The sequence below is a fragment of the Hippocampus zosterae genome, chromosome 13, assembly GCF_025434085.1.
Source record: "Hippocampus zosterae strain Florida chromosome 13, ASM2543408v3, whole genome shotgun sequence".
NCBI classification, from domain to species: domain Eukaryota; kingdom Metazoa; phylum Chordata; class Actinopteri; order Syngnathiformes; family Syngnathidae; genus Hippocampus; species Hippocampus zosterae.
Genome location: NC_067463.1, coordinates 13,567,044 through 13,593,551, shown reverse-complemented (window position 1 = coordinate 13,593,551; position 26,508 = coordinate 13,567,044). Strand labels below are relative to the sequence as shown.

At 40.7% G+C, this 26,508-nt stretch overlaps 2 protein-coding genes across 3 annotated transcripts in view; one reads left to right on the top strand and one right to left on the bottom strand.

Moving 5' to 3' along the window:
• LOC127612741 (protein kinase C alpha type-like) overlaps window positions 1-26,508 on the top strand; it is a 152,053-nt gene that overhangs the window by 48,822 nt on the left and 76,723 nt on the right. Inside the window, exons 2-3 of one of the 2 annotated variants that reach the window (XM_052083522.1) lie at window positions 10,386-10,640; window positions 13,572-13,603. In XM_052083522.1, the coding sequence (XP_051939482.1) occupies window positions 10,474-10,640; window positions 13,572-13,603 (199 nt within the window). In that variant the 5' untranslated portion in view covers window positions 10,386-10,473. Of the gene's footprint in view, window positions 1-10,283; window positions 10,641-13,571; window positions 13,604-26,508 lie in introns of those variants that run through there. The other variant, XM_052083521.1, reaches the window with a different exon arrangement.
• LOC127612767 (beta-2-glycoprotein 1-like) lies at window positions 350-5,826 on the bottom strand. The gene is made up of 9 exons (XM_052083560.1): window positions 5,717-5,826; window positions 5,443-5,604; window positions 4,300-4,476; window positions 3,751-3,847; window positions 2,272-2,348; window positions 1,911-2,099; window positions 1,056-1,235; window positions 677-874; window positions 350-523 (listed from the first exon to the last, which is right to left on the bottom strand). Exons 2-9 carry the CDS (start codon window positions 5,510-5,512, stop codon window positions 459-461), a joined length of 1,053 nt encoding a protein of 350 aa, XP_051939520.1. The 5' UTR covers window positions 5,513-5,604; window positions 5,717-5,826; the 3' UTR covers window positions 350-458.

Below are 26,508 nucleotides of genomic sequence, written 5' to 3'. Positions count from 1 at the left end.
CCTTCACAGAGGTAGAAGTTACCCATGCCATGGGCACGAAGATGGTCCAAGAACAACAACACCTGCTGACTTTTGAACTTTGCACTATGGTTCTTTTCCTGTTTGGCCCTCGTCCGAAATGTGTACTTGTCACACTTTGGGTCAGTCCATCACAAATGAGTTTGGGCCCTGAGAAGTGTTTCTGGGCATTGCTGAGTCAAGTTTTAATTTGCCTTTTGTGGCTTTAGTGACAGACTGTTATAATCTTTCCCCCCCAAAATTAGAGGTATTTTTTTACGTCACAAAATGTAGTTCATTTTTCAATTGTTCTACAGAAGACATCACACACAAATTATGAATCACATGCATCTTAAGCCCCAAAATGTACTTTATTTTTGGAGACCAGCACAATACTGTAGTAATCCTGTGAGTATTACATTGATTTAATAATCACCATCAGAGAAGAGATCTGTTACGTCTCAGCACTGCTGTATTTCTGAAGGAAGTGAACCAGAATGAAAGGTATATTCAATTCGGCTTGGCTCTAAAAAGAAACACAAAGAATTACTGTAGTTAGAAGATAGATGACAGTTTGAGTAGCTGTTAAAATGTTGTCAATATTGTTTCTCAATGTACTATAATAGCATTTCAACAGTTTGTGAGGGCTATTAATATATTCAACATCCCAATGCATTACCTTCGAAGCATTCAGGGATTTTGAGATTTCCATCGATGCACTGAGTTGACACAGCATAGCCGCATTTCCTGACTTTGTCCAAGCAATAGACTGACACAATGTCATTATGGAAGACTTTGTTTGGGTCGAGATCTCCAATCCAGAGTTTTTTTTCTTTGTATAATATTCTTCCTCTTCCTATGTCAATGTGGCAAGGAGCTGCAGGTAATAGAAATGGCAACATATAAAACATGATGACAGTGTTATGCTTTTTTTTTTTAATTAAGCATTTTTTTCTGAAATACCTGTGAGAACCCATGCAAATATTGGAAGAACGCGCCTCAAAACAGAACACAACTTCTTAATGAACTGTATAAAGACAATAGCTATATTGGCTTACCTTTACAGGCTGGTTTTTCAGACCAATCTCCATTCTTCTGGCAAGAAATTTGGAAGCTTCCTTGCAGCATATAGTCACCATTGCAGCCGTACTGCACCGTCTCCATGAAGTTGTAACGTCTCTGGTCATTGCTCGACATGTAACCGTTGAAAATGTTCTCCGGTGGAGGACACGTAACCACTGGAAATATTTAGCATTCCATGAATTAATACTGATAGAGAAAGCTTTCTTTTGATTCAGTGAACATATTTTATTCATAACAACAATTTTTTACAAGAACAAGCAGTCAGAAAGAGTACAATTCAATTATCAGTGGGTAACTAATTTTTACACTTGTATGCATTGTATTCCATCCATCCATCCATCCATCCATTTTCCTTCGCTTATCCTCAGGGTCGCGGGTGTGCTGGAGCCTATTCTAGCTGTCTTCGGGCCGTGGGCGGGGTACACCCTGAACTGGTTGCCAGCCAATCTCAGGGCACACAGACAAACAGCCATTTGCACTTACAATCACACCAAGGGACAATTTAGAGTGTTCCATTAAGCTGCCATGCATGTTTTTTGGAACGTGGAAGAAAACCTACACAAGCACAGGGAGAACATGAAAACAACACACAGGAAGACCGGAGCCAGAATTGAACCCTGCACCTCTGCACTGAGAGGCAGAAATGCTGCCATGTGCTGTATTCAGCTGTTAAAATGAAATGTGACAAAACTAAAAGTGTTTATTTAAAGTTTCATGATGATGTCAGTTGGACCTGATAAAGGACACATTTTATTCCCTATTGGGAAAATAGCTTCCAAATCCGAACAAACCGTTGCAAAATTATTATTACTTTTTTTTTTTTACTATACCTCGACATTCAGGTGTCTTGGTCCAGTTGCCACTGGCCGTGCACTCAGCGTGTGCGTTTCCAAAGAGGACATACGGAGGCAGGCACTTATATGTCCCATGAGTGCCAAAATATGTCGCGTTTCCACTTATTTTCTTGTTAAAACTGATAAGACCAAACTTTGGGATTGGAGCAAGCCCACAAGACACAGCTGCAAGACAAGCAAACATATAGTGTTATGTATCAATTAATGTAAAAAAAAAAAACATTGGGTTAGGTTTGATTTGTTCACAATACTGTATAGGAGTGCTAAATGATTACTTTGCTGTGTTCCAAATTGAAAGGAAATTAAGGGAGAAAGAAGGAAATTGCAGACTAAATACGTTTGCATTCTGGAACTCGTGTGCTCCATGTTCCGTCAGCTTGGCATTTTGCATTTTTGGGTCCAGAGAGGGTGTACCTTTGGAAAGAAAGCACATCATTCGTTCATAATTCTTTAGATTGCCAATAATAGCATTATCCTAAACCACTGAAACACTATAGCATGGGACTATCCCACAAATGCTTTCTCTTCCACCTTATTTCATTGGGTTACAGTATATGTATTCAGTATCTTAAGGTTATGCTTTTATTTTTTTTCGATCGATCATTTTTAAAAATAATTTCTCATATGTATTTTCTTGATATCCCTGAAAATAAATGTGGACAGTATCTGTATTTATTGAAAAACATACCGTACTTTGAATTTTGAGGCCTGCAACAGACATATTACTGGCTGCTCTTTATGTCAATCAAGTGACAGATTTCACAATGATGATGAGAGAATGTGGTATTTTTTAAACTCATTCCCTGCCATTGACAGGCAACTAAATCAATAGTAAAAAAAACTAGGAGGGCTCGCAGTGATCTAATTAAAGGGAACCCCTGGCATAGAGGGTTGCTAATTCAAACTAATACCTTACTTATCTCTTAACAAAAATATGTCAGATGTTATGATGTGGCTGAAGATGGACAGGTGCTGCTGTCAAACAACTTCTCAGCCTTAAAACTCTCCAATATCGTTATAATAAGATGCTTATCCTTTGAGATTTTGGGAAGTATGCAAGTATCCATGTGACAACTCTTGAGCAATGTGTTACTATTGCAGTATTTAGGAATATTAACTGATTGCTTTTACTCAAGCCATGTAACGGAAGGTAGGTGACGTTACCGCCATCCGTCCAAAGTCCCCGTATTACGTAAATGTTACAACTGCTCACCGGCAGTGACACTTTCCCGCTCACTTTCCCCTGAATTTTCGAAAGCCTGCATCATCTGTGTCTGCTCCTTTTCCTGCCTGCTGCTGCTTCAACTGTTCAGCCGTCCAAACTACAGTTACTAGATCAGGAGTGTCCAAGTCCGGTTCTCAAGATCCCCTAACCAGCCTGTGTTACAAGTCTCCCTCTTCCAAAACACCTGATTTAAATGATCACGCTGATGATCAGGCTTCTTCGAGCTTGCTGATAAGCCGATCATGTGAATGGAACATACTGTATGTATCCTGTATCCCGATTGACTCATCGTACTGTCTATACTAAAGTTTGGGCTATCCAGTTGGGCTGGCTTCGTAGGCTTACTATATGTTGAATGGTTTAGTTTACAGTCTCTAGTGTAAATTTGGATTAACGGGCCACTCCTTCAATATTGTGGGGGGGGGGGGGGGGGGCAAGGAGAAAAAACATCTTTTGCACCGCAACTGGGTATGCTTATGATAGTCAACATAATTCGGGGTTTGATAGAGTGCACATCAACATTACCAGTTAAACTATTAGCTTCTTCTTACATGTCTTTCATTGGAATTCAACAAGAAGTTCTCACTTTACCCCTTGTGACAGGTATAGTTGATTGTGCTCTGGTACACCGTATCCTCATAGTACAGATCTCCATTAGACAGTGGATCAGGATTAGGACAACGCTTTGCTACAAGACAGAACAGTATTATAGTTATGAGTCGACAAACAGTATTTGGTTAGTATCATATTATCCTGTCTTTTCAATGACTAAAGCTAGAACGCTGGATCGGAATCAACCTCATGTAACTGAAATCAACATTAAATACAGACAGACTGTTTTGAAGAACATTGTCTCTTTTTTCTGGCATTATATTAAAAAGGTGATTGACTCAGAATAATTACGGTTCAAAGGAGGACATGATGATGCATCATACTGTTAAATGTGTACGGTACACATTAAGTGTACCTAATAAAGTGTCTGATGATTCTGACCGAATGCTGAAGCCAACTTTATTGAATTTAAGAATAACCACAAGAACTGATGTCTGAAAAAAAAACACACAATCTTTGTCGGGAAAAAAACATATTGGAAGTGCTTACATTTGCAGTCACATTAAATAACATTGATCTGAGACCCACCAATGCACTTGAATTTGGTTACAGTCCACTCTCCGTCTTCTGTACATACAATTGTCCGAGGGCCCAAAATGGACGTGTATCCCAGTTTACAAGACAGCACTAACTCTTGACCGGGCATAAAGATGTTCCGGTATTCCGTTGCTTCAATGTTGGGACCCAGCTCAGAAATGACACATCCTGCAAGGATAAACACACAGTGACCGGTGATTGAAAACAAAGCAAGTCTTGATCAGCATTTGGGTTATTATTGCATTCATTCGTGTAGTGTTACACTCGAATTGTGTGCAGGCAGCATGGGATGGGTTGCCACTCAGTGACGGTGTGAATAGTCGTTTGTCTCTATATGTGCCCTGCAACTGACTGGCGACCAGTTCAGGGTGTAGTCCGCCTTCTGCCCGAAGTCAACGAGGATAGGCTGCAGCAATTACCCATGACCCTCTTCAGGATAAGCGGTGTAGCGTTTGTCCTCATTAGGGTCTCGGGGGAGTTGAAGCCTATCCCAGCTAACTTTGAGAGAGTACAGTACCCTCTGGACATTCGCAGGCCAAATGTAGACCACCGAGAATTGATCCATATTGACACCAGTCGTGAATTTAGAGTGTTGAGTTAACATAGAGTGGGGCGGCCCGATAGTCCAGTGGTTAGCACGTCGGCTTCACAGTGCAGAGGTACCGGTTCGATTCCAGCTCCGGCCTCCCTGTGTGGAGTTTGCATGTTTTCCCCAGACCTGCGTGGGTTTTCTCCGGGTGCTCCGGTTTCCTCCCACATTCCAAACACGTGCGTGGCAGGCTGATTGAACACTCTAAATTGTCCCTAGGTGTGAGTGTGAGCGTGGATGGTTGTTCGTCTCTGTGTGCCCTGTGATTGGCTGGCAATCGATTCAGAATGAGTTAACATAGCATGCAAGTTTTAGAATGTTGAGGGAAGCTGTCGAACATGCAAACTTTAGACAGGTCAGACTAAACCGTGATTCAAGTTTAGACCATTTCAACTGTGACACACAAAACAGCCACATGTAACACTGTGCAGGCAGGTGATTGCTCAATGTCGTCAACTTACTATGAGGGTTCATCTACAAGCAATCATTAGATAACCAAATACAAAAGTAATCTGTGACAGGAAAAAGTATGAAAATGTAAATACCGTGACGTTCTTGTGCTGTCACAAGGATACAAAATGTGCCTAGAAGCCAAACATTGAGAATATGTTCCATCCTGAGGAGAAAAGTGCAGAAATTCAATGCGTCTTTCCTGTGGTGACCAGTTCACTTTCTGTGTGTTGACTTTCTCACTGCTGTTTGTGGTTCTGCAAAAGTAAACAGATAAGAAGGGCACTAGTTGCTGACAGAGGGTACAGTTGGTTTTGATTTATCAGAGAGCAAGAATCAACATTCTGACATTCTGTCTTAATTCATCACCTTGCCAAGACACTGGTGATGTTTTCAACCTTGTGAGATCAGGCTGGGGAAAGGCATGCTTGGGGAGTTTTGGTGGGAAGAACTTGATTCCGCTGAACATGTTTAGAATGAACTAGAATAGAGAATAGTAGTTACCTTATGAATAGACACTAGCAACCCACAGACACACGCCAACATTTTGTCAGTTGTATGTGTACTTTGACCTCCAGTGTCCCTGGCAAAACAAAAAAAAACCCCAACACTGCTCTGAAATCCGTGTTCCTGGAAGCTCTGACTGTGGACTTCCCCTTTTGTTGTAACACTGCTATTTCGTAAAGAGAAATAAATACATTTACATTGTTGACTCTAAGTATAATGATGTAACATTCTATGTTAAATTGCTACCTTTGAATCGAATAAAAACTACATACAAAGGTAAGTGCAGAAAACTTGGCGGGAACAACAACATGGACAGTCAAGACAAATTCAGCATTTGGTAACAGTCGTGAGCAAGGCGAATTATCCGACAGAGACATGACAACATGGCAAACCTTAAGTAGTCGGCTGATTACATTGGCAGCACGTGTGCAAGTTGGAGGGATGGCTCTCTTCTGCTACCTGCTGGAGAATCACAAGAACAGTATCATGACACCTTAAGGGACACCTTCTGCCAGCCTACCTGGTTTAGCTGGATCGGATGAGTGGAAGGTACGGAGAAATGATGGGTCCAGGAGTGGAATCAACTCCTGTCCGTAGCCCTCCAAGTCGACCAGATACCTCGGTCTAACTTGTGTTTTTGGCGTTCATGAGTCTCATTTTTGTCTTGGTCTTGACTCACTGGAATCGGTTTGTTCTCCCCATGGTCCTGGGTGGCAATGTGGATAGATACAGTGCTGCACTCTGGCATGTGGGGGTCAAGACATCTGCTCCAATCCTCACTCTTGACGTCTCTATCTCTGAGTTTGTTGTCCAGCTGTCTTCGGACATTAGGCAGTGGACACCTTGAACCGGTTGCCAGCCAATCACAGGGCACACAGAGACAAATGACCATCCGCGCTTACACTCACACCTAGGGACAATTTAGAGTGTTCAATCAGCCTGTCATGCATGTTTTTGGAATGTGGGAGGAAACCGGAGTACCCGGAGAAAACCCATGCAGGCCCGGGGAGAACATGCAAACTCCACATAGGAAGGCCGGAGCTGGAATCAAACTCTGCACTGTGAGGCCGACGCACTAACCATTGGTCATCTATGCCGATTGCAGTACAGGTATTTTCATTTTCTTCTTGGGCGGCAGTTCTCCCACGACCTTTCCCCTCAGGTACCAATAATGTGATTCTCTGATTTTCCGCACGAGGGTGTCCTCATATAGCAATTCCAGGGCAGGATCATGGACCTTGTCCCAACCCCGTGAAGTGTAACAACAGGAAGACGGAGAGAGAGACCACACCACAATCAAGGCTTTATGTTGTTAACACACAACCCGGATGTTTGTCTTCAAAATAAAAGTATACGCCATGGATCGGTAGGGATGCAATACAGTAGTCCCCATTCAACGCACTGTGTAACGAAAGACTTTGTGATCGTCCTCAAATGAATATTTCAGGAAGGCTTGTATATGTTTTTATTTTTACTCAACATTTGAACTGATAATGTACCGTAATATCTGTTTCTTGTATTTGTGTGACATCATAGGGAGAGGAGGAGCCAGGTTGGGGGGAATATTGGCTCCGGGAGTGAGTCTGAGTGTGGAGCGCATGGGCGTGAGTTGTGGCGAACAGCAACTCCTTGAATGCGTGTGTTTATTACTTATTTTGTTATTAAAAATGATTAAGAGTATCAGCGACTGCGAGCATCCTTCTCTCCGCTACTGAGGGGCATTACAGTACCTTTTACTCATTACGTGTAACCAAATCGGATAATTTCTTTTGTAATCTAATCACATAAATCTAAGTGTGATAATGAGCCTACATTGTTGCCAACGTAGCACTTCCAGTCAGAGCCAGCCCATGCCTCTATGGAGACCCAAGGACTAAAATTAGATTATGGGGCCCGCTTCCAATAATACTGACTATTGATCATTCATACAATGACTAGAAACTAATTGCAGCAGTGTTACAGTACAGGAGAGAGCTGGGGTTGATTTACACAATAGTATTCCAAGGGATTAAAGCACTAAATGCAATACTGAAAACCATCCAGGCCTGCTATCGATTTACAACAAAAGTGTCATCTGGTTTATTAGTCCTGTATTGGTTTAGGGAAAACTAGGAACAGTACTCCTGCTTTCCTGTGTCTCCTTTGTGTTTCCTCTGCAATTGTCTGGCAACAAGTTCAGGGTGCACCCTGCCCCTTGCCTGAAGTCAGCTGGGATTGACACCAGCACGATCGTGAGGATAAGTGGTGCAGAAAATGGAGGATGAAAATTCAGCAGCAATGTGCAAAAGAAAAAAAATAGTGCAAGATTATCAATAAAGCGCAACACATTACAATACGTTGATACAGACGTGTTACTTGAAATGTACAAAAATAGATTATTGAATGATAAAATACATTTTCAAACAAATGCAGTACAAAAGTAAGGATGAAACTAAACATGGAGCCCAAAACTAGGTGATAAAAATACTTTTTTTTTAAAACTAAACAAATACGAAGTTGATTCATTAGTTCTGGGCTGCACAGTGGTCGACAGTGTAGAGGAGATTCCGGCTCCGGCCTTCTTGTGTGGAGTTTGTATGTTCTCCCTGCGCCTGCGTGGGGTTTTTCCAAAAACATGCACGGCAGATTAATGGAACACTCTAAATTGTCCCAAGTTGTGATTGTGAGCGTGAATGGTTGTTTGTCTATGTGTGCCCTGCGATTGTTTGGCAACCAGTTCAAGTCCCCTGCCTTTTGGAGACAGTTGGGATAGGCTCCAGCACGACCCTCGTGAGGATGTGCTGATTCGTAAATGGATGGATAGACGGATATTAGGTTGTAAAACAAAGTAAAAAGGCACAAAGGTTTCAGCATGAATAAATAATTACAATTAACTTAAGTTTTTTATGTTACACTTTTTTTCCTCAGTATTTATGGGAAATTCCAGAATTTGAGGTCAATTTATTTTACAATTTTATGTTGTGTTTTCAAGAAAGTCACATGATGAACATTTTATGCCTGTAAACCGATTTGCAATAAGCCACCACACCCAAAGAAAAACAGTCAGGGATTTATGGCATGATTTACAATGTGTCAATCATTTGTCAATGTGTCAATCATTTGTCATCCACCATGGCTTGTTACCTCAGATAATCACCTTATTTGTAATGGTTTTGATTCCAATGAATCGGTGTTCCTGGAAGGACATGACCAGACTGACACCTCCTGTCTCTGATTCATTGTTTTTCATCTGATATAGTGGGTTCTCAAAATAAAATTAGAGGCAACAAATTAGGGCAGAGATGCCCCCCCACACATCACATTTATCATGTACTACTGTCAGGTAATCATGCCAGTTTTAAATCAATATGACAAAAGTGGATTAGTGGAAAATTCCCTTCGAAGTTACACACTCCATTATAACTGGAAACATTCTAAAATTATTCAAAATAGAAGAGGACTTAGTGCACCTTTGACTTACCTAGAGTATAGTTGCAACTTGATGTAATTTCTGTTTAGTCATGTAGGTCATTTTTTCTTTTTTTGGGGGGTTGGGGCATAGTATGTAGGGAAAACCCACACAGGCACAGGGAGAGCATACAAATTCCACACTAGAAGACCAGAGCCCAGAATTGAACCCTTGACCTCTGTACTGTGAGGCAGACAATGTGCCGCCACAATACATTAATACTATTTACTGTAAAACAGTAATATTTAGGTGGTGGATCACATTTGATAGGAAAGATGGCACTCAAGAGAGAGGAACAGGAGAAAAAAAGGCAATTTTAGAGGGGAGCTCAAGAACTGTGTGGTACAGTATTTTAAAACAGCAAATTTTAATCATAGATGGCTTACTTAAGTGTCTTTTCGACAAAGATGTGTAAAGTGTATTTGCTTTTTTTAACACCATGTTTTTGAGACAATTTTCTTGTTTTTAATTTGGACCTATAAAATTTGTGCAACAGGGCTTTCACTATGAGTTGTAATTTATAGCGATGACGCTTCAGAAAAAATTCCACCTGTTGCTGAACCTAACCCTTAAATCCGAAACAGTTGGTGAATATTACTTGATTATTATTATTGTTAAAGCCTGATTTGCAAGAGAAAAAACGAGGGGATATTCAAAGTAAGCACAAAAACAACAATAATTTGAAAAAAAAATCACTTAAAAAAGCTTCACTTGCATCTCTGTAAAAAATGTACGAAAAATTGTTAACCAGTGACTAGAAGTCCAACAATAAAATAAAATCATACACTGGGCTCTGTTGACTGAATTGCCGTGAGCGTGTGCGTGTGTGTGTGTGCGTGCGTGTGCGCGCGCGCGCGCGTGTGTGTGTGTGTGTGGGGGGGTGGTGTCCAATCGACAGGGCGGTCTCTGCTTCTCGTGCGCAGTGGGAGAAATTTACATACTTTTACTTTGAATGTAATAGCGGATGTACTGTTTGTATTCAGCCATAGCTGACTTGACGGTGCTCGGAGTTGACAGCGGAGGTGCCCAGTGGCAGCCACAGACTGGGAAAAGCCCTCACTCACAAGCACTCAACAAGTCTACAGCGTGTCTCTCTGCTGGTTCCCGACCCAACCCCTAGCAAGACACGACACTCGGAAAACAGCGACAGCGGAGCTTGTTTGCGTTCAACATGGCCGATACAAATTTGAACGACTCGTTCATCGCGGTCGTGGCGAAGAGGTTTGATCGCAGAGGCGCCCTGAGGCAGAAAAACGTCCACGAAGTGAATAACCACAAGTTTACAGCCAGGTTTTTCAAACAGCCGACTTTCTGCAGCCACTGCACGGACTTCATCTGGTAAGCCATTCGTCTCCGCCTCCACCCTACCCGGCCACCTCCACCTCCACGCATGCAGCCTGTTGCATATTGGATTGCAACTTCGCGCCTACGATCCTTCCTTCATGATGTTACGCAACTTCACTTTGCAACTTTTCCCCACCTGATCCAGCAAATCGCACCAACGTGTCGACTGCCATGTCAAAAGTAGACTTCTTCGGGGATCCCCGACCCATATGGCGAGGACCATGTTGTTTATTTTCCTCTTCAAAGCCCTCAAAATGTGTAAACGTTCCTTGCATGTGCAGTCTGTATTCCATTGGTGAAGTTCCCTTTTTGATTGGAAGTCATGATAAAGTAAACGTTCTACAAATTTAGCATTACAGACATTTCCTGCAATGTTTCCTGCTTAAGCTGATGCGCGTTTCTGATGAGTCCTGGATTTCCCTTGCTTAGTTAGGCACACTGCAATTTCTTTCTTTTTTTTATCGTTAACGTGCACATTTGAGAGTAATTCTGCAGACGACTAACAGTGGAAACATTTTCATTGATCAGGACCATGTTCCTGTTTATTTATTTTTTAATTGGTTTATACATCTGCAGAACATTGCACATTGGTGAGAGATATAAGCCAAATTTGAGCAGTTACTGGAAATTGTCTAGCAGGCTACCAGCAGATCACAAGTGACTTGATGGAGACATCAAGTTCCATGGTTCTCTCACCTCACCACAGAGTTATTATAATAGATTGGATTTTTCATGGTGGTTCATTTTTATTTTATTTGGACTTTTCTTTTTTAAACTCAGTTAGTTTTAATTAGTTTTCAGAGCAGGTTTGTTTGTCTTTATTAGTCCCTGCCCCCCCCCCCCAAATGCTTTGTTTTTGTTTGTTTGTTTTATTTAGTTTTAGTTTTAAATTTAGTTAAAAAATATGTGCAGTACTTGACTAGAGCAAGATAAGGAAAAAAAGGTTACAACATACTGTAGTGTGTAATAAAGTAATTAAGGTACTTTTTGTTTTTGTTTCTTTGCTTCTCTGTTTTTTTAACATTTTCATTTAGTTAATGAAAATGTTTTTTCAAATATAATTTTAGTTTTTCATTTTATTATTATTATTTGGATTATTTTAACTATAATCTTCCCTGACAAGCATGGGTTTGGTTACCACTCTGAACATGTACAGGTATGTCACGGAATGCTGAAGGTTTGCACATGTGTGCGCATGCAGCATTTGTCTTTTGAGTTGTTATTTTTGGGCAGAGTTTGTTCAATGTATCAAACGGTTGCAAAGACATTCGCCCGACATTCCCAAACAATTTTAATGGTCGTAAAGACATTTCTTGCCGCCATCAAACTTTGAACTTGTTCAAATTTCTTTGCATCAAGAAAAACAGTTTGAGACCATTATATTTGTCGGTGAAGGTCTTTGCAACTGTTTGCCACCTTGACCGAATCCTGACTAAAAAAGAGCAACATTCGCTACGTAAACATTTGTAAACCTTCTGCGCTCAGTGAGGTTCGGCCTTGATGGTGTGATTGTCTGTAGTCCGGTAGTCTACCTTTTGACCAGTCAGTTAGAATATGCTGCAGGTCCCAGCATTACATGACCGGAGCAGCGTGATAGAAAATGGATGGAAGGACGGATGGACGTTTTAATATACTGTTGAGCGATTTTGAATGCATGCAGTTGAAACACATTCAGCAAGCTTCCTTCTCTACTTGTTTAATTGCTATACAGCATATTGTTGGGTCTACAAAGGGTCAGCTGTTTGTTTTACCTTGAATATACAGAAGTTCATTAAGTTTTACACTTATGCCAGTTAACAATGAAAATATGTTGCTGAAATGGGATAGATGAAAATATTATTCATGTATTCTTAAATTCATCGATTAATCAACAATTAATGGCTTTTAAAATGAACTGATAATTCTTTTTTATAATCAATGAATCATTGAGATAATGTTTTTAATTTAAGATTGTCCAAATGCTCAGAATTTCAGTATCTCAGCGGTAACTATTATCCAGACCGCCTGTCCCTTCCATCAGGTACCACAAAGTTAAACTGTTCGTGAGCAAAAAAAAAACATGTTCAAGTGAGATTAACACATTAGAATGTAACCGGATGTCCGTATAGTTAAAATTAATTACTATTAAAATGATTATTCATTACTGATGAAACATGCTTGCCGTCAGGGTTGCCGTCAGAGCGGAGTTCATCATCCATTTTGCACAGCATAATTTGAAGATGGCCAAAGTGTTGTCATTTATACTTAGCTTTGAATATATCAACACGGCTGTCATGGCTCCCACCCGCAAGGATTTTTTGTCTAAATTTAAAGAAATAGACCAGTCTTCCTTAACAGGTTGTGTTAAACTTCAGAGGTTGTAGGTTTCTGCGCATGTTCACAGGCATCCACTTTTGCAGGTGCAAGTATGATCTCATGGCCTTTACTGCTTGTAGTTTATGACCTTGAGAGTTTTACAGCATGGCATGCGCACTGGCTATTGGCACTCCTTAGTTCGTAGTCCAGAGAGCCAAACATGTCCTGTGATTACAGACTACAACTTCTTCCAATCCCCTTTGTATCAATGCAGGCAGGGAGAGTCCACTTTGTTTTCTGGGAGGGACTCACTAAGACAACATCATGCAGATAAGCGGACTGGACGTTTTAGCAAGTCTAGCAGGAATCACACAGTGCCAGTTCTCTGCATGAAAACCATTCCAGACTCAAAGAATGCTGAATGTGTGCATAGTCGAATCCCTGGACTTTGTAGTCCAATGGTGAAGGCTTGGTTAGCTTGACTTTCCAAAAACTCCCAGAAAACGCCTCATGACTGTTTGTGTGTTTCACATCATGAGTTCAGACCTCCAACTGTTAAATAGAAAGCACTTCTGATCGTGTGAGTGGAAATGGTCAACTCATATAATCCTCCTTTGTTTGCTTCCGCAGGGGCTTTGGAAAACAAGGATTTCAGTGCCAAGGTAAACTAAATTGACTTCATATCTGTCTTATTCAAAAATGACGTGTTTATTTGGCGTGTATGTGTGTGTGCGCGCCCACTTGTGATGTGGATCATTCCCAGTGGTCTGTGTGGTTAAACAAGTGTTCATGTAGAAAGTAGCTAAGCAAACAGAGACAATTTGGCATAATATTCAGAAAAACCTTCACAGCTCTTACACCCACCTCATATTTAGCTGGCGCTTCTGCAGGCACGGAACTATTGTTTTCCACAAGCTGGATAGTGTTTATTGTTCCTGAAAACATGTGGTCAGAAGGATGTGGGCCTCAATCAACGTTGTTTGCGCCATGTTGTCGTATGGCAAGAACTCCATTTGGCAGGAAGCGAAGCAGAAAATACTCATCACACTGAGGGCGATTTGAGAAGTAATGGAATTGAGAGACATACCAGCGATGCTGAGATGCGCATCCAGCAGAATGGAATCTTTTTGCTTTTCTACGTGTGTTGTCGCCTCAAATATATATTATATATTTTTTTAACAGTTATTGAAAAGTGCATAGGTGCAGGGTTCGATTCCAGCTCCAGCCTTCCTGTGTGGAGTTTATGTATTTTTTTAACTGCTTCAACTGCCCACAAATCTCTCATTTGCATGCCGGTAACACTACATTACAATCAGAGCCAGCGTTTGTTGTTGTAATTTTGCAACATTGCTATCTTCTTAAATGTATGACAAGAGTGCCTCCTGTCACAGTTCACATGGAGCAGGCGTGACCAGGTGCAAAGCATACCGGATTATCGGTGACTCGCTCATACCAAACTGTTCAGACTTGACATCCATCTCTGTTGTAGACATAAACACCTTTTAGACATTTTGACCCTTGTAATTGGTCGCTTTTCTTATGAGAGTGTCGGCGAGAGTGACACATTCACAGGTCTTAGCTGAACACGTCATTCCAATAAACATAGAAGGAAGTTTCATGGAGTCTTAAATTGTCAATAGGAAGGACATTTTTTTTCTCTCTGCGACAAAGTGTTCAATTAATGGTGACTGCCATCAAACTGCTTTGGTGGCCCTGAGACAGTGGTCAGAAATGAAATTGACAGCGCAACACGTTTGTGTGTATTGTAACATCAAGTTTACTTTCAGAAAACGGGTGAGACATGACAGTTGCTACCTCAGCCCTGAATCACTTCGATTTCATTTTCAGTCGACTGCAAGTGGCAAAATGGCTGCCACATGCCACAGTCAGATAATGGATTAAAAAAAAAAACCAATTACAGTATTCATACTTGCAATCTTAAGACAATTGAGTGTGTTAAGTTAATCTAACACATGGTTTTGAAATGTGAGAGACAGCCAGAGTATCAGGCAAAATTTACAGAAGCATTAAGTGGACCAGCACACTCTACACAGGATGGGGTCAAGATTCAAAGCCATAACCTCTTGACTGAAAAGCAGAAATGCCAACCACTGGGTCACTGAGTCACTGTGCCCAGGATAGAAAAATGAATCTCACCTGCGCGTGTCTTTTTCACTTTTCATAAATTCCCTTTTCAGACATGTTGAATAAATAATGACCACCCTATCTGGAGGTGATCATTTCCGCTGCAACTTTTAAAAGTAGGAAAGGTCCTCACTTTGTAAGATCTGTTGAGCCATAAATTATTAAGCCTCTTATAAACTGGAGGTCAGGTGCTTCAGCGGAGCCAGGCGGTCTCTCAGTCACTGCTCGAAAAATGACAAGGTGATAAATGGGAGGGTGACATTTTTGTAACAAGATTGACATTTCATTTTCATCCCCGTAAATGTCTTTTTGCTAAAAATAGGCATTGCGCCACATTACATCACACCTGTAATTACAGTGTCATAAGCAGGACATTTTGATGAGTCTCCCTTTTGACTTTTTTTCCCCCCCACAAAATAGATCAGTCAGACTGAGTTGTGTTAATTATTAATTGTTGAACAAATATTCATGAAAGATAGGGTTTTTATCAGTTGGCATTTGGGGTATTCAGTTGACTAAACATATGATAACCTTTATTTGTACTGCAGATTTGCCTGGGAGGAGAATTTGACTAAACTTATTCAAAGAAAAAAAAAATGGTCAGATTAAAGACTATGGTATATACCAGACGTCACCAACGCGGTGCCCGCGGGCACCAGGTCGCCCGTAAGGACTAGATGAGTCGCCCGCAGGCCTGTTCTAAAAATAGATCAAATAGCAGCACTTACCAGTGAGCTGCCTCTATTTTTTATTATTATTTTTTTTTGCTATTGTGGTTTAAATCAGACTTGCATGTAACTTACAAATGACAACATATATATAAAAACACTTAAAATTTAAAATGTTTTTTGTGTTTAATATAAATGAACTCTGACCTAGTATAGTTCATAGCGTTTGTTGCGCTCATACAAACAAGCTAGCAGACGCAACGAAACTGAGGAGAAGAGTTACCCCAAAAAATGGCAGAAAAAAGAAAGAAAACATATCATTTTCACGACGAATGGGAGGGAGAGTTTTTTTTTACCACTGTGAAAGGATCCTGCGTGTGTCTCATTTGCGGGGCAACTGTGGCGGTAGCAAAGCGGCACAATGTGGAGAGACATTTCACTACGTGTCACACAAGTTACCACGCTAACTACCCACCGGGCAGCGCACTGCGAGCAGAGAAAGCCCGTGAGTTAAAGGCTGCTTTGTGCAAACGGCAGTCTTTTTTCACTAGACCGGTTAAAAACTCCCAAAAAGCAACCGAAGCCTCGTTTAGAGCTACGCAATTCTTGATTAAGAAAAAGAAGGCATTTACAGACGGGGATGTTGTCAAAGAAGTAATGATGATGACCTTGCATTTTTAACGGACATTACTGGGAAACTGAACAGTTTGAACTGTGAGCTGCAAGGCAAAGGTAAGACTGTTGCCGATATGATAAGTGCTTTAAATGCATTTAAAGCTAAGATGAGCCTTTTCTCTGTGCATTTACAGAGAAAAAAAGTGCTGCACTTTCCCTCTGTGCAGATGGTGCTGAAAGACAATGCTTCTGCATCTGAGGCTTTTGACAAAGTTGCAGAAAAGTACTCTCAGGTCATAAACAGAGTTGGTCAAGAGTTTGAGAACAGGTTTTGTGACCTGGATCAGCTTGAGCCATGTGTGTCGTTCATTTCTAACCGTTTCATGAACGTGGACATATCATGTATTGCTGAGCAGTTAAGTGCAACATTCAGCCTGGATGCTGAACAGGTGGAGATTGAAATTGTAACACTGCAAAATGACCTCCACCTCAAAGCCCATCAGGCTGCACCAAACTTTTGGTGCCTTCTTGACACAGAAAAGTACAGTGGTGTATGCGCAGCAGCTATGAAGGTTGCAAGCCTGTTTGGTTCAACTTATCTTTGTGAATCAGCCTTTTCTGACATGAACTTCATCAAAAACAAACACAGAACACGCCTCACTGATGCACATCTGCAAGACTCACTCAGAGTTGCAGTGTCAAGTTACACACCAGAGTACAACACACTGGTTAACAGCATGCAATGCCAGGCTTCCCACTAATTGACATAGAAACAGATAACAGATTTGGTGTCCAGTTCAAAGTGTGACATGATTTATTTAAAAATTTGAGAGTTGATTTTTGTATTTTACATGAGTTATTATTTGTACAAACATGGTGCAAAGTAATTCATGATTTGTTAAAAAATGTTAGTGGCTAGCTAGTTAAAATGGGATATTGTGATTTCATAATACTGTTGTAGAAGTGATCATTTTCAAATGTTTGAAAAATATAAAAATAAAGTGTTGCATATTGATATTTATCTGTTTCTATATATTTGTTGTGAGAAATCATTAACATGATCAGTGTTTTCACAAAGATAAATATCATTAATTATTAATAATAACATAGAGTTAAAGGTAAATTGAGCAAATTGGCTATTTCTGGCAAATTATTTAAGTGTGTATCAAACTGGTAGCCCTTCACATTAATCAGTGCCCAAGAAGTAGCTCTTGGTTTCAAAAAGGTTGGTGACCCCTGGTATATACAGTATCATTTTACTAAACGGGCGGCCCGGTAGTCCAGTGGTTAGCACGTCGGCTTCACAGTGCAGGGGTACCGGGTTCGATTCCAGCTCCGGCTCCTTCTCCACGGGCCTGCGTGGGTTTTCTCCGGGTGCTCCGGTTTCTTCTCACATTCCAAAAACATGGGTGGCAGGCTGATTGAACACTCTAAATTGTCCCTAGGTGTGAGTGTGAGCGTGGATGGTTGTTCGTCTCTGTGTGCCCTGTGATTGGCTGGCAACCGATTCAGGGTGTCCCCCGACTACTGCCCGAAGACAGCTGGGATAGGCTCCAGCACCCCCCGCGACCCTAGTGAGGATCAAGCGGTTCGGAAGATGAATGAATGAAAACTATTATTTTATTATTTTTTCAGCATTTTAAAAAATTGCAGATACTTATATTTAACTTCCTATTAAATTTCTCTTCAGCCTTTAAATTAATTAAACAAGTAATCTGCTGGTTGCACACAATTCGTACAATCCACGTTACCTGAACTAATTCAGAATTTGATTGATCAACAATCAATTCCCACCCAAATGCCATTTATCGATCAATTAATGGTTGGTGAATATTTCACCTTTGACCATCTGGTGTGTCCTTTGTTACAATTTTTCCAAGCACTGTTCTTTGAGCGGCTTGTGAGGAAGTAAAGAACATAAGTTTCATCTGCAGTGAGAATAACGTGCCCCGCTGTTGGCCGGTGACCTGCCCTAAGTCATCTGGGATAGGCTCCAGCTCACATTGGTTTGTAATAGCTACTGCAGCTTAGGCTGAAGCGTGTACATAACACGACACCAGCAATGAAATGTTGTGGAAACATGTCGATGTTGCCTGCCTTGTGAACAATCGGTCCATCAACTGTTGACTACTTTTCCTGCCGAGTCATATTTCAAAGCCTTGGCCTGATGCTGCCGCTGCTGTTGCTGCTTCTGCCCACTTGGAATACATCCCTCAGTACAATTAGCCTTCAGTAGTTCTCTCCCTTGATCTGTTTTATTTAGATCCAACTCAACATTCTTATCTAGATGTGAAGCGGTGGTCCTTACATAAAGCAACAGAGCAAAAAGCACCCGCCCTCACCAAGAGCCAAAGTATTACCTCTGATTAGGAGGTATGCATGGTGTGTTATTTAATTTAATAGATGAAATATGAAATAAAAATATTTAAACAGGCGCAGCGAGAACACACCTCTTGACCCCCACCCAGTTGCTGCAAAGAAAATGAATAATGATTTGGTCCTTTGAGTCCATGCTGCTTGTATGGTCTGTGACATCCACAGTGTTGACAGTTGCTATCAGCCTTGAGCATCACTTTGTGCATTTTCCCCGACTGCCTGTGGAGCTTCACTCCCTCCCTTGTCAGATCTCTTCATCATTTGCCGTTGAGCACTCGTGGTCAATATGACTGCTTTTTGGCAGTAATATTATATGACAGAGTTCCTGGAGTTAAGTTCATCCAACTGTTTGCTTGGCTCCGGCATCAATATACAACATTCGCAAAGCCTTGCAGCAGCACAATGCAAAATGTGCATTTGTACGTGTGTGCGTGTGTGTGTGTGTGTGCGTGTGTGCGTGTGTGTGTGTGTGCGTGTGCGTGTGTATTTACGAGGGAGTGAGTGAAGGAGGCAGAGATCAACGGAGGCTATTTTTAAAGTTGCACCTTTGTCATTCAAAGAGGAACGCTGCTGTGCATCGTGGTAGCTCTGTTTACAGGGGAAGACTATTTTTTTTAGATGACCATTGTGTGATTACGTTGCAGCTTTGTCTTGCGGCATTCAATGCATATTTCTTCACCTCTGCAGGTTGGCTTTAAGGCGTGTTCCTTCCTTCATGAACAGCTTCCGCAAACTGCGGATATTCAGTGTTGATACTTAAAAATAAAATTTGCTTAACAGACTTTAATTGGGAAAGACGGTCCTAACCGTAGCATTGCATAGCATTCACACAACATGTGCAACAAGAGGGAATGCCAGATGCCACTGTAAAGGGATCTTTTGTGTGTGTGTTTATTTTTAGAAAATATACGATTCTGTTACTTTTTATTATTTTAATTATTGTCTTTCCTGAGTTACGCGTCGCACTTTGTCACAGCTGCTGCTGTTGTGAAAGTGCGATGTAAATGAAATAAGAGGAAGCATTATCAGAAACAGCCATTGAAGTGAAAGTGCCAAAGGCCAGGGCGATTTGTGAACTGTCACTTTTTCATATAAATAATCATCTTTAACTCATCTTTTCTGCTTATTGTTGTTGGTATGACTCTGATTTGAATTGCTTGTTTGTCAGTCCAGCGGGTAGCCCACCTCTCGCCTATAATCAAATGGGATTAGCCCCGTCTCACCAGCAACCCTCATGAGGACAAACAGTATCAAAAATGGATGGATGGATTTCTTTGAAAACCTGGGAAAATAATGCAGTTGACCAGTGTCAATGTAAGGGCTTTGAAATTCTACCCATCCATTCTCGATACCGTTCATCCGGTTCAGGAAGCTGGATCCTATCCCATCTGATTTGGGGCGAGAGGTGGGCTCCACCCTGGACTGACGGAAATCAGGCAAATGAACTGTTTCACCACCGTGACTGGCTTTGAAATCGATGTCTATATTAATTTGGTTCATTTAAGGAGATCAATTCAGGTCAATTACATCACATTTTTGGGATGTAATTGAAGCCCATTCACTATATTGTTTTCAAACCATATGATGATTTAAAATAGAACACTTAAGAGCATGCCTGCTTTTAACTCTTCCAACCAGGTTTGCCGTTTCCCCGAAAGCATCTCACATCTCTTCCTGTTCCTCACTAATCAATTCAGCCGCATTAAGAAGACACTAAGCCATCATGGCAGCTGCATTATTTATCACCTCAATTTTCAATGTGCATTTGAGAGAAATGTGTATTGTGTGTGTCAGCCAGTGTTTGCGTCGTAGTTGTCAACTGATTGAGTGTGTGTGTCCAAGTACACGTTTAAATGGCACAGTGGTATTTGCTACAGTGTTACTCTTGCAGATTCTGTATTTGAGCACCTTGTGAGTCTACATGGAAACCCGGGTCACACTTTGATAAATACTCACTCGTCTTCAGGCTCAGACTGATATGGCGTGAATGACTGTCTATATTTTCCCTCCTATTTGACTGGTGATCAGTCCATGGAGTATCCTGCCTCTTGCCCAATGGCAACAGGGTTAGACTGTAAGCTCACTCGCGAACCAAATAAGGACAACTTAAATCTTCATTGTAGCAAGCGTCAAGGGACTGTTTTATCAGTCCTATATTTTTGACACATTATCCGTCAATATCTATTTACATATTTCAACTAATTACCCGGACATGAGATTTTTTTTAAGATTGGTTGTACCCTGATGTACTTTGATATATATTATTTTAACATTTGGTATTTTAAGGTATTGTGTGGGAACCCCTCGGAAACAAGATGTTTCATCTCAATGGGTTCATCCCCCTGAATCAAACTTCCAATGCTTTCTTCTTACCATGAAATTTCCAATTCCTATGATGTGTCAGTTTTCTGTTAATTAGTAAACAGAACTGTTTATTGTATATATGTATCATCATCAATAATCAACAAAAAATGCATCAACAATGTATGTGTATCGATAAAAACCAATCTGAAGACCTTGTTTGCACATCCCCAGAGAGTCCTTTAAGGTGGCTTTTATCAGGTTATTTGACCTATCATGCTCTCTCAAGTCTTCGCTCAACTCTAATGGCCGTTGTCATGGTAAAAATGCATTTAGATAAACGCAGCTCCGTACATTTACAGGGCTTATTCAGTCCTCGGTAGCATGATGGTTTTGTTTGGAGGGTCAAAATGACCGCATTGGTACTGTAAGGGGACTAAACGGCAGCCGACTTGAATTTTTCATGAATGGGGCCACCTGGTTTGTCATTTGCATTTCATAAGCGTGCACAGATGAACTTTTTTGGGTTTATATGGGCAGAAGGGTACAATCCTTGGCTGCACTGGTGAATCGATGCTGTTACATCAACGGTTTGCAAATCCTCGCATTTGTCTGCAAGTGAAGGAGGCCTCTGTCGGGGCTGGCAGATCTCTGAAATGGATTGTCTGCATAAACTGATCTGGCCTGGGAAATTAAACCACACATTTTAACGTGGCAGTCTTTGGAAATCTGATGAGGTTACAGCTCGGTGCACCAGTTGTTAAAATTTATTAGGGTTGCGTGACAACTTTCTTTTTTTTTAAAGGCAGATACGATAACCAATAACTTCGAGCTTCCCCAAACTGATATCGACAACCAGAACATTTTTTGTATACCTCTCCCTCTCTCTCTCTCTTTTGCTCTCTTTCTCTCCACCTCTATAAAATAATAGATCTCTCTCTCTCTCTCTCTCTCTCTGTATATATATATATATATATATATATATATATATATATATATATATATATATATATATATATATATATATATATATATATATATATATATATACATATTTATACATACATGCATACATACACACACACACAGATGAAAATCCATTCATCCATCCATTTTCTAATCCGCTATCCCAGCTGTCCTCGGGCAGAGCGCACATAGATGAACAACCATCCGTGCTCACAATCACACTTAGGATAATATAGATTGTTCCATATACTTGCCATGCATGTTTTTGGAATGTGGGAGGAAACCGGAGTACCCAAAGAAAACCCACGCAGGAATGTGGACAACATGCAAACTCCACACAGGAAGGCCGGAGCCACAATCGAATCCTGCACCTCTGCACTGTGAGGTGGACGTGCCAACCAGTCAACCACCGTGGACGGTGTGCTCTCTAATTGTGTATGTGTATATATATATATATATATATACACACACACAAAACAAACTTTTTGTCCACCTCAGCCCAACATAGCAGCTACATCAACAGTATGATACTTTGCGCAGCCGAGCCACTAGGAACATAACATGACTGGCTTTCTTTGTCACTGCTTTTATTGTGTACAAAAGTCATACAGGTATTGTTTTTTTCCCCCCAATATCGTGAGCTTTTTTTTCCCTTTTTTGTAACAATATAGCGACTCTTTGTACAGTAACTCTCAGTATAACTTTCCGCTCTCCTGAGCATAGTTTCTCTTCCACCGTGCTTTTATAGACTGTCCAAACAATACAGAGAGGGAAATGTGTGCTGCTTTTCAAACAGTACGTGATGAAGACGAATGTTTTCATATCACAATATATTGTAGGGATAAAAAAATAATCCAATACTGTGAAGCCTGTATTTGTGTGCTTTCCCTCTTTCCCCCAATTTGTCATTTTGTATTGCCCTTGGTCATATTAAGCCATTATAAACTTAGACTCACTACACTGATTGACCATATTGCCGCCGTCAGTTGCCCCCAATCACCCGTGGATTACTCTAACTCTTAATGCTTCATATTTCAGATGATACCAAGTTTTATCGTGCTCCATCGTCGTCAGCTAAGTCACTAAGCCTTTGTGCTCAGTATGTTGGCCATCCTGCTGTTACGCATAAACAAATACACGCATGCATCACGCACACACTTTCTGGGATGTCATTTCTGAAACTTCTAAAGCAAACCCGGTTGCCCTTTACTGCAATTACAAGCAGTGATGTAATAGAATCCTGAAAACAATGCAAAGATAATTATCTTCATAATTGCAGCCGCATATAAAAGTACTCCTTCAATATCTTGCCTCATGATACCCAACAATGTGTTGAAAGAGCTTGCAAGGTACTTTAATGGGATCATTACGCGACCATCATAATTTCGAATGGCTTTTCAGTGAAAACAAAAACCAAAGACCAAAAAAAATTATCTTGAAGGAAGACACAACGTCTGTGTTCATGTACATGTACAGGTATATGGAGTTTTGCTGTGGCTGTTTTGAAGGCTACGATGACTGAATGCAAAGGTGCTTTGGCCGAGATCACTGTTTGCTTCAGCAGATGTTCGCAACCGTGACAAACCTCTGTGGAACAGATTTGACCTGGATTTACATGTTGTTGTCAGGCAAATACACAAGGGAGAAAAATATTACTTTGAACTCGTGTGCTAAGCAGCACCTGCTAAAAGGTAAACCTTTTCAGAGGTGCACCCTACTTTGGGTTGGGATCAGAATGCTTTTAGAAGTGAGAGGGCTCGCTTAATCCCTGGTGAGGTGCAGCACAGAACATTACCAAGGATTAGTGCGGGATATTACTGACTGAATGCATTAGAGGTATATTAGATAGCTCCATGATGGAGCAACCACTCATGCACCAGACTCTGAATTACAGTCTAATCTGCATTTAATTGTCCAGAGTTTTGTAATAATGGTATTATCTAATGCAGGGCCTGTAAGAAAAACAACAGGCAGGGAAAATGGAACAGGCACTGTCACTTACAGATTTGGACCATTATGTAGCCTGTTGACCCGAAGAGATGATTTGGACCTCCATCATTACAACTGAGAGCTTAGCAACAGTCAGCAAATGTCAAGCGTACAGTAACAGAGCTTTCACTATTGAACTGGTTGGTGATATTGTTATTTTATGTTAAATGTTCAGCCTAGTGCTTTGTTGCAGCTGCAGCTGTTGTGAAAGCGCTGTATAAATAAAGATTATGTCATTTTGTTGTCTTATTTGGTCACTCCGGCCTTTTCACTTCCTCGATGACGGTCCCTCACATAAGATTTTACACTCAAGTTGATGGAGCCTTGCAGTCGACTGCCCCATATTGCGGCATGCACTTCTAAGTGCAGCTAAGAGCTGTCTCTAATGGAGACATTTTGAAAAGCAGTTAAAAACACATTTTTGTGAGCTACTATTTTCATCTAGAGGATCTTTTGAGTCCTCTGAAATGAAAGTTCATTTGTCATGTCGGCAGCATGTCTTTCATTTGCATTCAAGTTCCAGACATCCCATAAATGTGGAATTTTGCTCTTAAAATTTGAGACAATGCAAGTAAATGTGTTCATCTATTTGCAGCTGTGTGACGATTACATTTTTCTTTTTACGATACTATATTTATTTTTTTGCCTGATGGACTTCTACTCCACACTTCAGCCCATGTATCTTTACTATGGTGAAAATGAATGAATTTGCGTCGACTTACAGTGTGCACCCCTAAAATTTCAGGTTCGGGGCCACTGTGCTTCTAGAAAACAAAGTTGGTCTTGAGCCGTGCATCATGTACAGTGGGCGTCCCCAACCAAGGGGCAGTGGACTATCATTGGGTCGAAGGCCAATAGTTACAGAGAGAATGACCAAAAAATATTTTATTGATCATTTGCCTGAAAGCACTGCAAAACAGTCACTCATCTTGGTCACGCAATACAGAAAAAAGTAAGCCTAACAAAATCGGCAGTCCGATTTAAAGTTATTGCGAGTAGACTCAAAACCCGAGACAGTCTTGCTATTGAGACAGTGAAGCCAACAAAATTACTCCGGCACGCGGGACCCAAGCAATGAAAGACAAACCTTTGTAATTTTTTTTTTTGGGGGGGGGGGGGTGGCAGATCGTAGAATGTTACTTAAAACATAACAAAACAGTTAATAAAAGTTTTATGATGGTGAATCTAATTAATTACATTTCAAACAGACTGACCTATAAAGGTTGACACTGTTAGTATCGAACCGAAATGTTGACAACAATTCAACAAACATTAGATCTTATCTGGTTGAATTCCCCATATATCCAAGTAGTTTAGCTATCCTATACTCCTAAATTTGAGAATGTGATCCTTTTAGCAGAAATGTACTGTATGTACCTACTCCTGCTTGGCTTGGAAAGGGCTGTTGTCCTGGTAGCAGTTTGGCATTGATTTTTTTTGTCCTTTCTGGTGTAGCTACTCCTCCTGGATGTCAGTGATAAGACTATAAATCTCATCATATGCATCCCTGATTGCCTTTTTGGCATCTGCAGTGTCTTATACCCATTGACCCCTTTCTCATTTAATTTAATGCGTCCATGATCCAAGTTTTAGTAGTTAAAGCTATCCGAATGATAACCTTAGCTAATCTTTTCTAATCTGGTGCGGCTTGTTTTCATTTACATTTTAATGGATTGGCCAGAGAATGTTCAGTATCAAATCAAAAAGTAAAAATCGCTACTTCCAATCTTCTCAATGTTCAAGTTGGATGATCTAGTTAGACTTGCATTGATTGACGACTTCACCGTGAAGTTACTGTACATTCTAAATGCTTTGCTGATGTTTGCAGTGTCATCATATCTCTGTAGATTCTCTCCAAGCGCTTTTCTGTTAACATACAGTAATGTTTTCGAGCCAAGGACCCAAAGTGAGTCCTGTGCTTTTTTAGGATATGGAACTGAAAGTCACAGATGATTAAAGGTGCAACAAATTACAAACCGAAATGGTCTGTGCATTTTGACTTAAACCGGTGAAACCATGATACAATACCAAGGGAGTTTCTTTTAGTCAAGACTTCATGTTTACTGGACTTAAGTACCTTTGAACTGATTTGAGGGTGAAAATGTAAAAATGAACCGGAAAACACGTACAGTTACATAAATCGGCACATCAGAACAGAATCAAGCTTGGTGTGCCTGTCCTTTCAGAGTATTTTTTTCACTTATGTTCAGACAAATCACAAGTAGAGAGGTTGCGAACCACAAGTCAGCAGTTGATCCTGCCAGACGGTCGAAAAGCACACAAAAGCACAGAAAAATAAATGACTCCCGATGCCTGCTTAATCCTGCTGTTTCACAAAGTGCATTTTAATCCAAGACAACATATTTTAATTGACCTTAAAAAAACTTAAATGGTGAACGCAGCAGTTAAATTGTCCTTTGGCTGTCTGGTCTTTCTCCCACATTGAGGAGTCTAAATTGTTCAGAATTGTGAATGTGAGTTTAAATGGTTCTGTGTCTCATGGCCTG

Coding starts and splice junctions, on each gene's coding strand:
- LOC127612767 (XM_052083560.1), bottom strand. CDS start 5,512: ATGGAACATATTCTCAATGTTTGGCTTCTAGGCACATTTTGTATCCTT. Junction 1,236..1,910: donor CAAGACACCTGAATGTCGAG/GTATAGTAAAAA, acceptor AAATATTTCCAG/TGGTTACGTGTCCTCCACCG. Junction 524..676: donor AATCCCTGAATGCTTCGAAG/GTAATGCATTGG, acceptor GTTTCTTTTTAG/AGCCAAGCCGAATTGAATAT.